Source organism: Mugil cephalus, chromosome 4, assembly GCF_022458985.1.
Source record: "Mugil cephalus isolate CIBA_MC_2020 chromosome 4, CIBA_Mcephalus_1.1, whole genome shotgun sequence".
NCBI lineage: Eukaryota > Metazoa > Chordata > Actinopteri > Mugiliformes > Mugilidae > Mugil > Mugil cephalus.
The window spans coordinates 15,147,143-15,161,970 of record NC_061773.1 but is presented as its reverse complement, the minus strand read 5'-3'; the positions used below and the strand labels follow the sequence as shown (position 1 = coordinate 15,161,970).

The 14,828-nt window shown below is 42.5% G+C and overlaps 2 protein-coding genes across 2 annotated transcripts; both read right to left on the bottom strand.

Annotated features, from left to right (window-relative positions):
• Positions 1–537: 537 nt before the first annotated feature.
• LOC125007054 (nuclear factor 7, ovary-like) lies at positions 538–2,460 on the bottom strand. Its single transcript, XM_047583622.1, has one exon. The coding sequence runs from the start codon at positions 2,458–2,460 to the stop codon at positions 1,024–1,026; it is 1,437 nt and encodes a 478-aa protein (XP_047439578.1). The 3' UTR covers positions 538–1,023.
• Positions 2,461–6,258: 3,798 nt separating this feature from the next.
• LOC125007065 (nuclear factor 7, brain-like) lies at positions 6,259–8,104 on the bottom strand. Its single transcript, XM_047583636.1, has one exon. It carries the CDS (start codon positions 8,041–8,043, stop codon positions 6,607–6,609), a length of 1,437 nt encoding a protein of 478 aa, XP_047439592.1. The 5' UTR covers positions 8,044–8,104; the 3' UTR covers positions 6,259–6,606.
• Positions 8,105–14,828: the final 6,724 nt, after the last annotated feature.

Below are 14,828 nucleotides of genomic sequence, written 5' to 3'. Positions count from 1 at the left end.
TACTCTGTTGACTTTATTTACTCTGTTGAATTTTCATAGTTGATTAATTTTAACAATAACGCACAGAGAGACTTGAGTCCTGTCGTGACTGAATTAATTTTCTTCAGTTCAGACGTCATGTTGGATTCATATTAGACTGACTGACCTCAATAGCATAACTGCTTAAGTAATTTTTTGACTAAATGTTACAATGTCTGTTTATAAATATACATCATTATCATTTTGCATTCAATATTAAGCTATTCAAATAATACACAGGTTCAAATATTCATTTATTATTATTATTATTATTATTTCAATCATGTGCATGTAAATATATCTAATCAATCAAAAATTCAAACTGTGACACTGAAATAAATGATCTTGGTCCCTGTAAATCAGCGCTCACAGTGTCCATCACCAGGTCAGAGTGAGTCTGAAGAGAGAGAGACATTTTTACATTTGCCTTTATCAGACTTGTAAATTAATTTGTAAATAGTAACAACAACACAACAACCCTGCGTCCATAGTTGCAGATTCTACCACTTCCTGTGCCACTGTTAGTCTTGTTTTTGCCCTTACCATGAAAATCATTAGTCATGTGAAGTTTTTAATAAATACAAAGGAAAACATACATGAAAAAGAAGAGCCATCCAGGTCCTCCATGATGAATTTAAAATTTAACGTTGTCTTTAGAAGAGCTTGACTACTCACGCACAAATATCTCAGTCCTTCTAGTTACAACATAAATGTAGCTAATTAACATGATCATTTTCACTCCACTGCGTAAATACGTTTGTCTTGATCACAGGGTTTAATTTCCTTGTTTAACAGCCATTTATCACAACACATATTATGATATTTAAAATCAATCCTATTCTCTACAACATAGCTCTGACATCACAGATACACTGACACTAACACGTTTCTGCAATGAGCTAAAACTATTTCAACCTGCATAAAACACGGTTTTGCTCCTGTGAAACGTCAAGTACACATTAGTGCTTGAGCATTCTCACTAGAAGATTGAAGATAAAGTTTAGCTCATTTTGAAACTAGACCAAACCAAGACCGTGTTGATATAGGGACAGTGCACTGTTCCACTGTTACAGAGACCGGTATTATCTTCATGGGTAATTTATGCTTGGTGACAATGTAAGGAAACAGCTTCTCAGTGAAAGTGTGTTTGAAGGTGTGTATGTGTGTGTTGGTGTCAAGATCAAAGAACGATAACCTCCCTCTGTTCCAGTCCAGATGAACTCTGATCCTCTGGAGCTTCTTCTCTGACAGTACTTTTTCTGGAAGTGGTGGAGCGGATGCTGAATATTTTCCATCACAAAAACTTATTTCCCAGAATCCAGTCTGTATTTGTACCTTTCTCAGAACAGACTCATTTACAACACCTATGCTCCAGTATTCATCATTTGTAATCTCAATGTCCCAGCTGTGAGTCCCGGAGTTAAAGCCCTCAGAGCCGAGGACAACAGGATGTTGGTCAAACCTCTCTGGGTTGTCAGGAAGTTTCCGTCTGTCTCCACAACTCACACTGGTCAGATCTTCACACAGGACGAGGTCTGGATGAGCAGTGTTTGGATCCAGAATCACAGGACTGTAGGAGACCTTCTCCTTCATCTTGTTCCAGATGTTGTAGGACAGGTTGCCCAGATGTTTGGCCACATCTATGAGAGCTCCTGTGACCAGCTGTGGACCATTCTTTAGGGGGCGCTGTTGGACTCTTTCTACTGCAGCCTTGTAGTTCTGTAGGAATGAGACGTCTTCAGCTCTCATCTCCTTCTCTGTGACTCTGATTGTGTCTAAAAGAGCTGTTATCTCTCTGATCAGAGCATCAGTTTTCTCCTTCATCATCTGACTCTTCTGCTTCTCTTCCTCCCTCAGAGCTTTGATCCTGGCCTCCTCTTCCTCTTGTAGAAACTGGTGAAGCTTCTTAAACTGCTCCTTAATCTTCCTCTCAGTGTGTTGAGCCTGGGCCTTAATGTGTTCTGCTGTTTCATCAAAGTTTCCTTTAACTTCTTTAAAGATCTTCAGTTTCTCTTGTACAGGCTTCAGTGATTTCTGGAGCTCCTCTCTGTGATCCTGTGCAGCTTCATCAATCGGTCTGAATTTGTGATCAGCATGTGTTTTTGAGTCTCTACAGACGAGGCACACTGGCTGCTGATGATCCAGACAGAACAGTTTCAGTTTCTCAGAGTGCAGATTGCAGAGAAGCTCAGACTCTGTAGATAATTTCTTTTTTCTCTCCAGTACAAAGGTCTCACACAGGTTCTTTAAAGTCAAACTCACAGGGGGTTCAGCTATTAGCAGCATTTCCTTGCAGACTGGACACTCAGGTGTTTTCTTCTCTCCCCACCAGTTTTTCAGACATGATCTACAGAAGCTGTGGCTGCAGGACAGGACAACAGGCTCTTTGAAGATGTCGTGGCAGATGGGACAGGTGAGATCCTCCTCAGTTTGAGATGCCATTTTTTGGGAAGAAGAGCGTCCTTTCAGAGTCCTGAATTCACGATGTCTCTTTGTCTGTTAGCTGTTGAAAGTTTTACTTTTGCTTTGATGGACAACGGTTTGTTAGAACCTTTTCGGGTGACTCAAATAATGGGTGGAGCTTTGTTGGGGATTTCTGACTTTGGCGCATCTGAGTCAGATCAGTAAATATTTTACTGTTCATTTGACTCTGTTTCTTTTTGATTTAAAATGTTTAAATCCAAAACGATGTGGCAAATGCAGGCAAAAAGTGCAAATCATAAGGACTTTAAATGTAAAAGAGAAGTTTCTCAACACTAGAAACCAATAATACACTTAATTTTGTTTACACTATAGCTGAACCCTGATTTATAATGCCCAGTATTTATAATGCCCTATGAATGCACTCATAATGTTTTATAAGGTGTCTATAAAGCAAAGTCATTATTACCATCTATACATATTGACAAGTCGTCATAACCAACGTCATGATACATTATGACAACTGGTTATGAATGATTATAATTTTAATCTGAATAGTGCATCATAAATATGTCAATATCTGCCTAGTCATTTGTTAGTTTTATGATGCGTCATAACTACTTTGCTTTGCTAAATGTGTATAGTGATGCATAACGAGTTTTGACTTTGTGCTTTATACAGGGGATTAGTGCTTTATATCTGTAGTTATAAATATATGTAATAAAGTTATGATAATGTATACATCTCCCTTCAGCACACACTTATAAACAGCATGCAATATCATAAGTGCTATTTGTCAGCTCTAAGTAAAGTGACAAGAGTATGACACTATTATTAACAGATATAAGATACTATGAGTAATTAAAAGGTGCAATGAAGTAAGGACTGAGTCTGGCATCTTTACCCCATATGCACACGTGATGCATATTAGAGGTCAGAGGTCAGGGGATGGTTTGACAGTAACTACAAGAAGAACAGAGGCAAATCTTTAGTGCTCTAGCTGGGTTTGTTTTTATGTAGAAAGGTTTGCTTGAAAACATATAAACAGATTCGTTTTTTTGTTTAAAGCAGCGTAATGAGACATTGTGTTACCGCATATCATGCAGGCAGCGCAGATTACCCATAGGTGGCTTATGCTAGCTAGACGAAAGTTACAAGACACGGCTAGTTTTCCCTCACAAGTTAGATCGTTTTCATATTTTTGCTTTTAATGATTGAAACCATTCGAAATCATTGCTTTCATACGTAAACCATGTGCTTCACTTAAGCAAAGTAAGACATTAGCTCACAAAACACTAGCAGGACAGAGACACATCCTACCTGTCCTGGAGAGGGCTCAGCGGAGAAAGGGCAGAAAAGCCGCTTTACGACTAGTACATACAGTCAACGGGGGCTGGGGACGGAGGTGGGTGGGTGAGGTCAGAGGTCAGGGGTCATGGACTAAGGAATGACATTTCTACAATAATAATAATATTAATAAAAACGATATTAAAATAATATCTGACGGCATTGAATAAATGCGGACATTTCTAGCGATCATGTATAAAGAAACCGATATAACAAATAACCATTCATTTTTTTTCGAATCTCAAAGTGCCGAATCCTGCAGCAAAATTGACGTTACAATAAAAACCGAAATAAGACCATTACATATCTAGTCTAAATAATTAACCAATGTTAAATACGATACACGATCGTGTGTCGTATTTCACATTCCTCAAAGAATATCTGGTGAATAAAACGTCCTGTTCCGTTGTAATTACGGTTCAAAAATGAAATAAAATCAAACCCCTTCATTGCGCAGTGTCACATTGACAGTCGTCCTCATAGCACGAAATAACTTCCAATTGAAATACATCAGTTTGAAATTCGTTTCAAGCTGCATGAAAATTAGAGAAAAATCGACAGGCACCAAACAATAGATTTATTTTCGTGACAGTTTCACATCCACTGTGAGACTGAGTTGGGATTTAACCACTTCTTTATACAGGGTCGCTAGAAATGTCCGCATTTATTTTTCCTATGAACGGTAAGATACCACTACACTGGCAATGCCGTCAGATATTATTTTAATATTGTTTTTATTAATATTACTATTATTGTAGAAATGTCATTCCTTAGTACATGACCCCTGACCTCTGACCCCACCCACCCACCTCCGTCCCCAGTTCCTCCCACTGTCGTAAAGCATTGACTGTATGTACTAGTCGTAAAGCGGCTTTTCTGCCCTTTCTCCACTGAGCCCTCTGTAGGACAGGTAGGATGTGTCTCTGTCCTGCTAGTGTTTTGTGAGCTAATGTCTTACTTTGCTTACACGAAGCACATGGTTTACGTATGAAAGCAATGATTTCAAATGGTTTCAATCATTAAACTCAAGAATATATAAACGACCTAACTTGTGAATTAAAACTAGCCATGTCTGGTAACTTTCGTCTAGCTATCTTAAGCCACCTACGGGTAATCTGCGCTGCCTGCATGATATGTGGTAACATAATGTCTCATTACGCTGCTTTAAACAAAAAAAACGTGATCTGTTTATGTGTTTTCAATCAAACCTTTCTGTATAAAAACAAACCCAGCTAGAGCACTAAAGATTTGCCTCTGTTCTTCTTGTAGTTGCTGTAAAACCATCCCCTGACCTCTGACCCTGATTCACCTCACCAACCCAAAGGCACTTTTAAGAACCACATTTCTAGGACCACGCCGTGCCACTTTTGTGGCCTGTTTCACGTGTTTCATGTGTTTGTGTAATGTGCTCAGAGCATTGATAATCATTCTGATTATGTGTGTTGGTTTAAATGAAAATAAAGTGAACTAAATGCATTCCTTTTGTCTTTACTGTCCAGGCTCTCATTTCATTGTGCCTCATATTTGTTTATAATCTTATATCTACAACACCTCATTTGCTCTACTTTACTTAAAGCTGACAAATACCACCTATGATATCGACATAGTCATTTCTAATATTGTGCATATGGGGTAAAGATGCCAGACTCAGTACTTAGTTCATTGCACCTTTTGATTACTCATAGTATCTTATATCTGTTAATAATAGTGTCATATTCTTGTCACTTTACTTAGAGCTGACAAATACCACTTATGATATTGCATAGCTGTTTATAACTGTGTGCTGTAGGGATATGTATACAATATTATAACTTTATTACATACACTTACAGCTACAGATATAAAGGACTATAGTAGAAGTCAAAACTCGTTATGCATCACTAACACATTTAGCAAAGCAAAGTAGTTATGATGCATCATAAAACTAACAAATGACTAGGCAGATATTGACATATTTATAATGCACTATTCAGATTAAAATTATAATCATTCATAACCAGTTGTCATAATTCATCATGAAGTTGGTTATGACGACTTGTCAATATGTATAGATGTAATAATGACCATTATAATGCTTTATAGACACCTTATAAAACATTATGAGTGCATTCATAGGGCATTATAAATACAACCATCATAGAAAGTGTTACCATATCGGTTTATAAATATACATCGTTATCATCATTTTGCATTCAATATGAAGCTATTCAATACATAGGTTCAAAAATTCATTTTTTTTATTATTATTTCAATCATGTCCAACAGTGACAGCTGGGTTACACAACAACCCTGCGTCCATAGTTGCAGATACTACCACTTCCTGTGCCACTGTTAGTCTTCTTGTTACCCTTACCATGAAAATCATTAGTCATATGAAGTTTTTAATAAGTACAAAGGAAAACATACAAATACATGAAAAAGAAGAGCCATCCAGGTCCTTCATGATGAATTTAAAATTTAATGTTGTCTTTAGAAGAGCTTGACTACTCACACACAAATATCTCAGTCCTTCTAGTTACAACATAAATGTAGCTAATTAACATGATCATTTTCACTCCACTGCGTAAATACGTTTGTCTTGATCGCAGGGTTTAATTTCCTTGTTTAACAGCCATTTATCACAACACATATTATGATATTTAAAATCAATCCTATTCTCTACAACATAGCTCTGACATCACAGATACACTGACACCAACACATTTCTGCAGCGAGCTAAAACTATTTCAACCTGCATTAAACACGGTTTTGCTTCTGTGAAACGTCAAGTACACATTAGTGCTTGAGCATTTTCACTAGAACTTGAAGATAAAGTTTAGCTCATTTTGAAGATAGACCAAACCAAGACCGTGTTGATATAGGGACAGTGCACTGTTCCACTGTTACAGAGACCGGTATTATCTTCATGGGTAATTTATGCTTGGTGACAATGTAAGGAAACAGCTTCTCAGTGAAAGTGTGTTTGAAGGTGTGTATGTGTGTGTTGGTGTCAAGATCAAAGAACGATAACCTCCCTCTGTTCCAGTCCAGATGAACTCTGATCCTCTGGAGCTTCTTCTCTGACAGTACTTTTTGTAGAAGTGGTGGAGCGGATGCTGAATATTTTCCATCACAAAAATATATTTCCCAGAATCCAGTCTGTACTTCTACCTTTCTCAGAACAGACTCATTTACAACACCTATGCTCCAGTATTCATCATTTGTAATCTCAATGTCCCAGCTGTGAGTCCCGGAGTTAAAGCCCTCAGAGCCGAGGACAGCTGGATGTTGGTCAAACCTCTCTGGGTTGTCAGGAAGTTTCCGTCTGTCTCCACATCTCACACTGGTCAGATCTTCACACAGGACGAGGTCTGGATGAGCAGTGTTTGGATCCAGAATCACAGGACTGTAGGAGACCTTCTCCTTCATCTTGTTCCAGATGTTGTAGGACAGGTTGCCCAGATGTTTGGCCACATCTATGAGAGCTCCTGTGACCAGCTGTGGACCATCCATCAGGGGGCGCTGTTGGACTCTTTCTACTGCAGCCTTGTAGTTCTGTAGGAATGAGACGTCTTCAGCTCTCAGCTCCTTCTCTGTGACTCTGATTGTGTTTGAAAGAGCTGTTATCTCTCTGATCAGAGCATCAATCTTTTCCTTCATCTTCTGACTCTTCTGCTCCTCTTCCTCCCTCAGAGCTTTGATCCTGGCCTCCTCTTCCTCTTGTAGAAACTGGTGAAGCTTCTTAAACTGCTCCTTTATCTTCCTCTCAGTCTGTTGAGCCTGGACCTTAATGTGTTTTGCTATATGATCACAGTTTTCTTTAACTTGGTCAAAGATCTTCAGATTCTCTTGTACAGGCTCAAGTGATTTCTGGAGCTCCTCTCTGTGATCCTGTGAAGCTTCATCAATCGGTCTGAATTTGTGATCAGCATGTGTTTTTGAGTCTCTACAGACGAGGCACACTGGCTGCTGATGATCCAGACAGAACAGTTTTAGTTTCTCAGAGTGCAGACTGCAGAGAGGCTCAGATCCAGCTGAAGCACTCCGATCTCTCTCCACTAAGAAGGTCTCACACAGGTTCTTCAAAGCCAAGTTACGGGAAGGTACTTTCATCAGAGACATCTTCTTACAAACTGGACACTCAGATATTGGTTTCTCTTTCCACCAGGTCTGCAGACAGTGTTTACAGAAACTGTGGCTGCACGATAGGATGACAGGATCCTTGAAGATGTCATGGCAGATGGGACAGGAGAGATCGTCCTCAGACTGGAAAGACATTTTGTCTCAGAGTGAAAAACAAAACTCATAAAATACCGTTTTCTGAGGAAGTTCCTTAAAAAATTACTTTCTCTTTGATCCGTGGCATCTTAAAATCTCCTTTTGAAGTGACAATGTCCCTGTAATCCAGTCTTCCAGTCTACCCAGTATTCTTTTCTCTCTAGTTGTCATTTCTGCTCTGATCTGTCTCAAACACAGATAGACAAAACGAAACAGTATGAGGAAGTAATTTAATACCCATATGGGCTTGGAATGAGGAACATACATGGCATACATGATACTTTCGAGGTCATGTGCTGCACAATGATTTATTTTGGCATGTTCCTCTCACTCACTCAATTATTTCAAATATTACCACTGGTAAGGAGAAAAACTGTATATTTTACGAATACATGTTCTTGGAGACATAAAGGGAGGATAGAAAACCCTGATGCACACACTGCAAACATTAGAACAACCAATTTTTCTTCTCAATGTCTAACACTGTCTCGGTCATGCAGAGTAGACATAACATAACCAACCACATCCTCTTTTTCTCTCTTCAAATTCATGTATAGTCTAGAATTGAACAATCATAGACCCCAGCCAGTCCTGCTTATGTAGCAGAATCCAGCATCAGAACTTCATCCAGTTCATGAAACATGAAACACAAACATGTCCTTGTTTGGGCCTTTTTTGCTGCATCTGGGCCAGGACAACCTCTCATGATTAACAGGAGTGCAACTACCTACTTTCTGAGAGGTACGCAGACACACTACAGACTGGCCCCTGTGGTGTTATCTAGGAGTAAAGACATTTAAACTCAGGTGTATCACTACTTGTTACAGCTGCTTTTTCAGTGTGTGTGTCTGGTAAGTGATTTCAGGTGTGCTGAGACAGAGGAGAGCCCATCAGCAGCTTCCTGACTGCAACTCATCTTGCAATCACCTCAGCCTACTTCTACTCAGCCCTGCCTCACCTTGCTGCCAGATCGTAGCCACTGTTCACTCCTGCCTGCCTGCGCAATTCCCGGGTCTCGCTCTGCTCCAGTCTCCACCTGAAAACCCCCAGCCTGCTCCTGTTTCAGCTTGTTCCCTCCTTAGCCTGCCCCCTCCACGCCCCGGATCCTCAGCTTGTCTTCCTTTTGGAACAAGAAATAAAACTTGTTAAATTCTACCTGAACTTTTTTGCCTGTCCGCATTTGGGTCCTCTCGCTGCCAATCCCATTACAGTACAATTTGGCCAGTATGGATCCAGCGGACCAGGATTCTGCCGTCCGCTAGGCACTCACAGGACAGGGCACGGTCCTTGGACAACACAGTGAGGTATTGCAAGTACTCACTTACTCAGGTAACTGAGATGTCACGGACACTGGCCGATCTCCAGTTGCAACTCGCAGGCCAAGAGCTCCCGCGGTGACCAGCAGCAATCAGCTTCAAGCCCGGGAGCCTCATGTGCCAACTCCAGAACCCTATGACAGTAACCTAGGCACTTGTAGAGATTTTCTGATGCAATGTGATATTGTTTTTGATCAACAGCCCAGTTCCTATGCCTCCAACCAGGCCAAAGTGGCATACCTGATGAGTTGTCTCCGGGGGTCTGTACGCAGCTGGGCCACTGCGATGTGGGAGCAGCAGTCGCCACTTGTTTCCTCCTACCCCAACTTCACAGCAGAAATGAGGAGGATTTTTGATCATCCCGTCCGTGGGAGAGGCGCTGCCAAGAGCTCAGTGGCTGAATTCACCATCCATTTTCGCTGCCTTGCTGCGGAGAGTGGCTGGAATGAGGAGGCACTCCAAGGGGTTTTTCAGAACAGCCTCAATGAGACCATCAAGGGCGAGCTGGTTTCTCACCCAGAACCCAATGGACTGGAGGATCTGGTTGCTTTGACTATTCGCATAGACAACCGCATCCGTGAGTGGGAGAGGGAGAAGACAGGTAAGGGAACTCCTCCCGCTGCACCATCTACCTTGCCTTGTTTTTCTCCCCTGACTGCCTCTGTTCCTCAGTGTCCTCCAGATCCCGAGCCCATGCAACTAGGTCGAGCCAAACCCTTGCCAGAGGAGAGGCAACGCCGGCTCATTTCCGAGAGCTGCCTGTACTGTGGTCAGTCCGGTCATTTTCTACTCACCTGTCCTCTCCACCCGGGAAAAGGGCAGACTCAGCAGTAGTGGGGGAGATACTGTTGAGTCATAGTCAGTCTCCTTCCAGACCCCAGCTTGATGCCTCCCTCACATGCCAGGAACAGACAGTACCCTTGTGTTCACTCCTAGATTCAGGGGCTGAGGAGAGTTTTTTAGACGGCAACCATGTTTCACAATTGGTTATAGACACAGTACCACTGAATGCGCCCCTAACTGCCAGAGCTCTTAATGGTAGATTTCTTGCCTGTGTGACTAACAGAACTGTGCCCATCCTCCTCAGAGTCTCGGGTAATCATCAGGAGAGGAGTTTTCATGTCTTTGACTGCCCCAACTCTCCCCTGGTTCTCGGCTGTCCATGGATGAGAGTTTATAACTCCAACTTGACTGGTCAGCTGGTAAGGTAACCTCCTGGAGTAATTTTTGTCACGCCAACTGTCTGCATTCAGCCCCTGCTCCTGCCTCGTCTTTACCCCTATCCTTTCCTGAGCCTGCTGACCTGACTTCTATACCTCCAGTTTATCATGACCTGGCCCCTGTTTTCTGTAAACGGCCACCTCACCGGCCGTATGACTGTGCTATCGACCTCCAGCCTGGCGCACCATATCCCCGCATTCACCTGTACAACCTCTCTCGTCCTGAGTGGGAGGCTTTGGAAAAGTACATCTGGGACTCCTTGGCTGCAGGTATCATCCGACCATCTTCTTCCCAGTGGATGCAGGGTTCTTTTTTGTGGGAAAGCAGGATGGTACACTCCGACCTTGCATTGATTTCCGGGGATTAAACAACATAACCATCCAGAATACCCATCCTCTGCCTTTAATCGATTCTGCCTTTTCCCCTCTTCATGGAGCCAAGATCTTCACCAAGCTGGACCTGCAAAATGCATACTCATCTGTATCCGGGAGGGGGGTGAGTGGAAAACCACCTTTAACACCTCCCTGGGTCACTTTGAATACCTGGTGATGCCATTTGGACTGGCAAATGCTCCAGCTGTTTTTCAGGCCTTCATGAATGATGTGCTTTGGGACATGATCGGACAGTTTGTCTTCGTCTATCTGGATGATATCCTCATTTTCTCTCCAGCCTTGACACTCACCAGCAACACGTCCGTCAGGTACTCCAACGCCTGTTTGAGAACAAATTATTTGTCAAGCCTATCAAATGTGAATTCCATGCTTCCACTGTGTCTTTTTTGGGCTATGCCATCACACAGGGGTAGGTGAAAATGGATCCAGCTAAGGTGGAGGCAGCGTCTTAGTGGCCCACCCCCACTACCCGAAAGCAGTTGCAGAGGTTTTTGGGTTTTGCCAATTTCTACCGGCGTTTCATCAACAACTAAAGTCGCCTGGCAGCCCCTCTCACTACACTGACCTCCACCTCCCATCCCTTCCACTGGACTGCAGAGACAGAGACCGCTTTTTAAGAACTTAAAGGCCACTTCACCTCAGCTCCCATTCTTACCCAGGTGGATCCAGATCTTCAGTTTGTGGTCAAGATGGATGCTTCAGAGACTGGGGTAGGAGCCATCCTTTCGCAACATTCTCCTACTGACCATAAAATGCATCCCTGTGCTTTCAACTCCCACAAGCTATCCCCCGCAGAAAGAAACTATGATGTTGGAAACTTGGAACTTCTGGCAGTCAAACTGGCACTGGAGGAATGGCAGCATTGGTTGGAAGGAGCTAACCAGCCTTTCATTGTGTGGACGGACCATAAAAACTTGGCCTACATCCAGATGGCCAAGCGTCTCAACCCTCGACAAGCTAGGTGGGCCTTGTTTTTTGGAAGGTTCAATTTCACGTTGACTTATCGCCTTGGTTTCAGGAACACCAGATGCCCTGTCCCAAAAAGTACACAGCTGATGCACCTCCCGAATTAGATCCCATTCTGCCCCCATCCTGCATTGTGGCCTCTCTGATCTGGGACATTGAGTCCTGTGTGCGCCACGCACAGCACACATGACCTGATCCAGGTAACGGCTCCCCAACTACCTTTTTGTCCCAGAATCAGTCCACTCTGAAGTCCTCCAGTGGGCCCATTCAACCAGACTTGCCTGTCATCCCAGGTTGGGTCATACCTTGGCCTTCCTTCGGCAGCGCTTTTGCTGGCCAACCATCATTTCACGGGTATGGAGAGCTTTCTGCTCTGCTCTTGGGTGTTCTCTTAGTCTTTCCTCTGGGTTTCATCCTCTGACTAATGGCCGGACTAAGCGGATTAATCAGGAGCTGGAAGCCGCCCTTTGCTGTGTGGTCTCAACTAACCCCTCCCGGTGGAGTTCGGAGCTGCCATGGGTGGAGTATGCCCATAACTCCCTCACCAATGCCTCTCTAGGTATGACACAATTTGAATGTTGTCTTGGATACCAACCCCCCTTGTTTCCAAGTCAGGAGGAGGAGGTGGCTGTGCCCTCGGTCCAGGACTAGCTGCACCGCTGCCGCCGCACGTGGAGGACAGCTTAGGCAGCACTTCTCCATGCTTCCAATAGGGCCCGGACCTATGCAGACTATCGCCAAGCAGTAGCTCCAGTTTACGCCCCTGGTCAGAAGGTATGGCTGTCATCTCAAAACATCCCCTTGAGGGTGGAGTCTCAAAAGCTGTCTCCACGTTTCATTGGGCCATTTGTTGTTGATCGTGTTATCAACCCTTTTGCAGTCCAGCTGAAGCTCCCTGCAACTCTTTGCATTCATCCCACCTTTCATGTGTCCCAGATCAAGCCTGTCCGCTCGAGTCCTCTGTCTCCCCCCACAGTAGCACCTCCTCCTCCTCAGCTGATTAATGGCCACTCTGCGTTTACAGTTCGGAGGCTGTTGGATGTTCGACGCAGGGGACGAGGTTGGCAATACCTCGTGGATGGGAGGGCTACGGGCCCGAAGAGTGTGCCTGGATTCCTCAACGTCTCTGTGCCTTACCTTTTCCCATTTTCACGAGTAAAAAGAGATATTTTTGCTTTCTTCTTGCAGGAGTGAAGCCACGTACGCAACAAGTCATGTTTTCAGCATAAGGACTATTCACATGTAACAAAAATGGAGGGAGGCGAGAGATGCCAGTGTTGTATATTGATGTGCTGAAGAAAGAAGTGATCACCGCTGACAAGTCTTATCTTGCATTTAAAAAGGTTTATTTACGAGAAAGAACAATGTCAAAAATCACAGCCCAATCTGAGAGAGCTTCTGGCCAATCGTCGAATCCTCTCTGCCATTCAGCTTCTACAGACCCCTTATATATGGTTCTTATCCCCAAGAACCCCCATTCACAAACAAAACTTGTCTCCTTACAAGGTCTAGAAGTTTTATGGACTGACAACTGGCACATCACCTTTTAACCTTTAAACTTTATATAGACATCCCCAAAAAGGAAACAAATACTGAGAACGAATGGAGAGGACCATATACTACACCAGTTTTCTAGCTGGAAATACCGCCACTATTTTGAGTTTGTCAGCTAAAGAAAACAATATTGAAAAACACAACATCGAATGGAAAAATTTTGAGTCGCAGCACGGCACGGTGAAACAAAGTAACACAGACAAAGCAAGTCCCACCAGGTGAAGCTAACAAAGCTGAACTTTGGCGAGTTGAAGAATATGAAATGCTGGATCTTTTATAAACAGTCAGAACATTCAACATGTCAGGAAATAGTTAAAACTGCTGAAATGCACAACAGTAAATTGTAATCTAACTTAGTTACTTTTAAAACCAAGCAATCAGTATATAAGTTACTTTGTAAAGGAGTAATCAGTAATTCGTAATCGGATTACTTTTTCAACATATCTGTGGTGGCCATGCAAGACTGGGGAGACCCACAAAGAGAGTTGTTTGGGGGAATTTGGTGGTAAAAACGAAGTTAGTTATACCCCTGAGGTGTCACCAAGGTCAGTCGTCTTACTGGGAGGTGGATTTATTTTCCAAGAGGAACCTAAACATTCTTCTAACGCAACGGAAGGAATCTGCTCAACTCTGAGACTGATAAACTGGCCCCTTATTAAAGCTCAACTTCCCTGCGTTCAGCACCACTTTGAATTAGTAGGGTTAAAAACTCTAATGGAGCTTTTGAACAGTTCCAGTTGTTCATAGTTATTTTCTTTGTAATCATGCACAAGAGGGAGACCTTTTTATCCTTAGCCGAAATTAAAATTATTTAATGAATGATATAAAGACAAGGTCTGCCTCCTACGTATCTCTGAGATCTCATTAAGGTCACTCAGGTCTGCTGACTACTGTCTTCTGTTGGTCCCTAGAGTTCAGACTAAAACGAGAATAAAACAACTCCAAACTCTGGAACTGTTTACCTCTCCATATTATTAGATTGTTTTTAAATCCATTCTTAAAACTCATTTTTACTCTTTGGCATTTGATTCAGTGTTGTGGCGTTTTTATTGTGTTTTAAATGAAATATTTAGGGGGAAAAGTTTAGTATGATGATGAAAATGAAGTACATATTGTGCAAAGTATTAGTGTTTTGTCTTAAGTTTGGGACATTCAGTAACTCTGGTGAAGTATTAGTATATAGTATGAATTGATTTACACAAAGTTAAATCTTGACTATACGGAGGTTTCATCTAAGACATGAGGATGTGGTTAATTATGAAGTGACATTTAAAACCTGACACTGTATCAGCTTGAAGCAGTGAGATGTGAGACTGAAGTGCGGAAGTGTGCTGCA

What these genes read in the sequence shown, in the direction of transcription:
- LOC125007054 (XM_047583622.1), bottom strand. Translation starts at nt 2,460, where the DNA reads ATGGCATCTCAAACTGAGGAGGATCTCACCTGTCCCATCTGCCACGAC.
- LOC125007065 (XM_047583636.1), bottom strand. Translation starts at nt 8,043, where the DNA reads ATGTCTTTCCAGTCTGAGGACGATCTCTCCTGTCCCATCTGCCATGAC.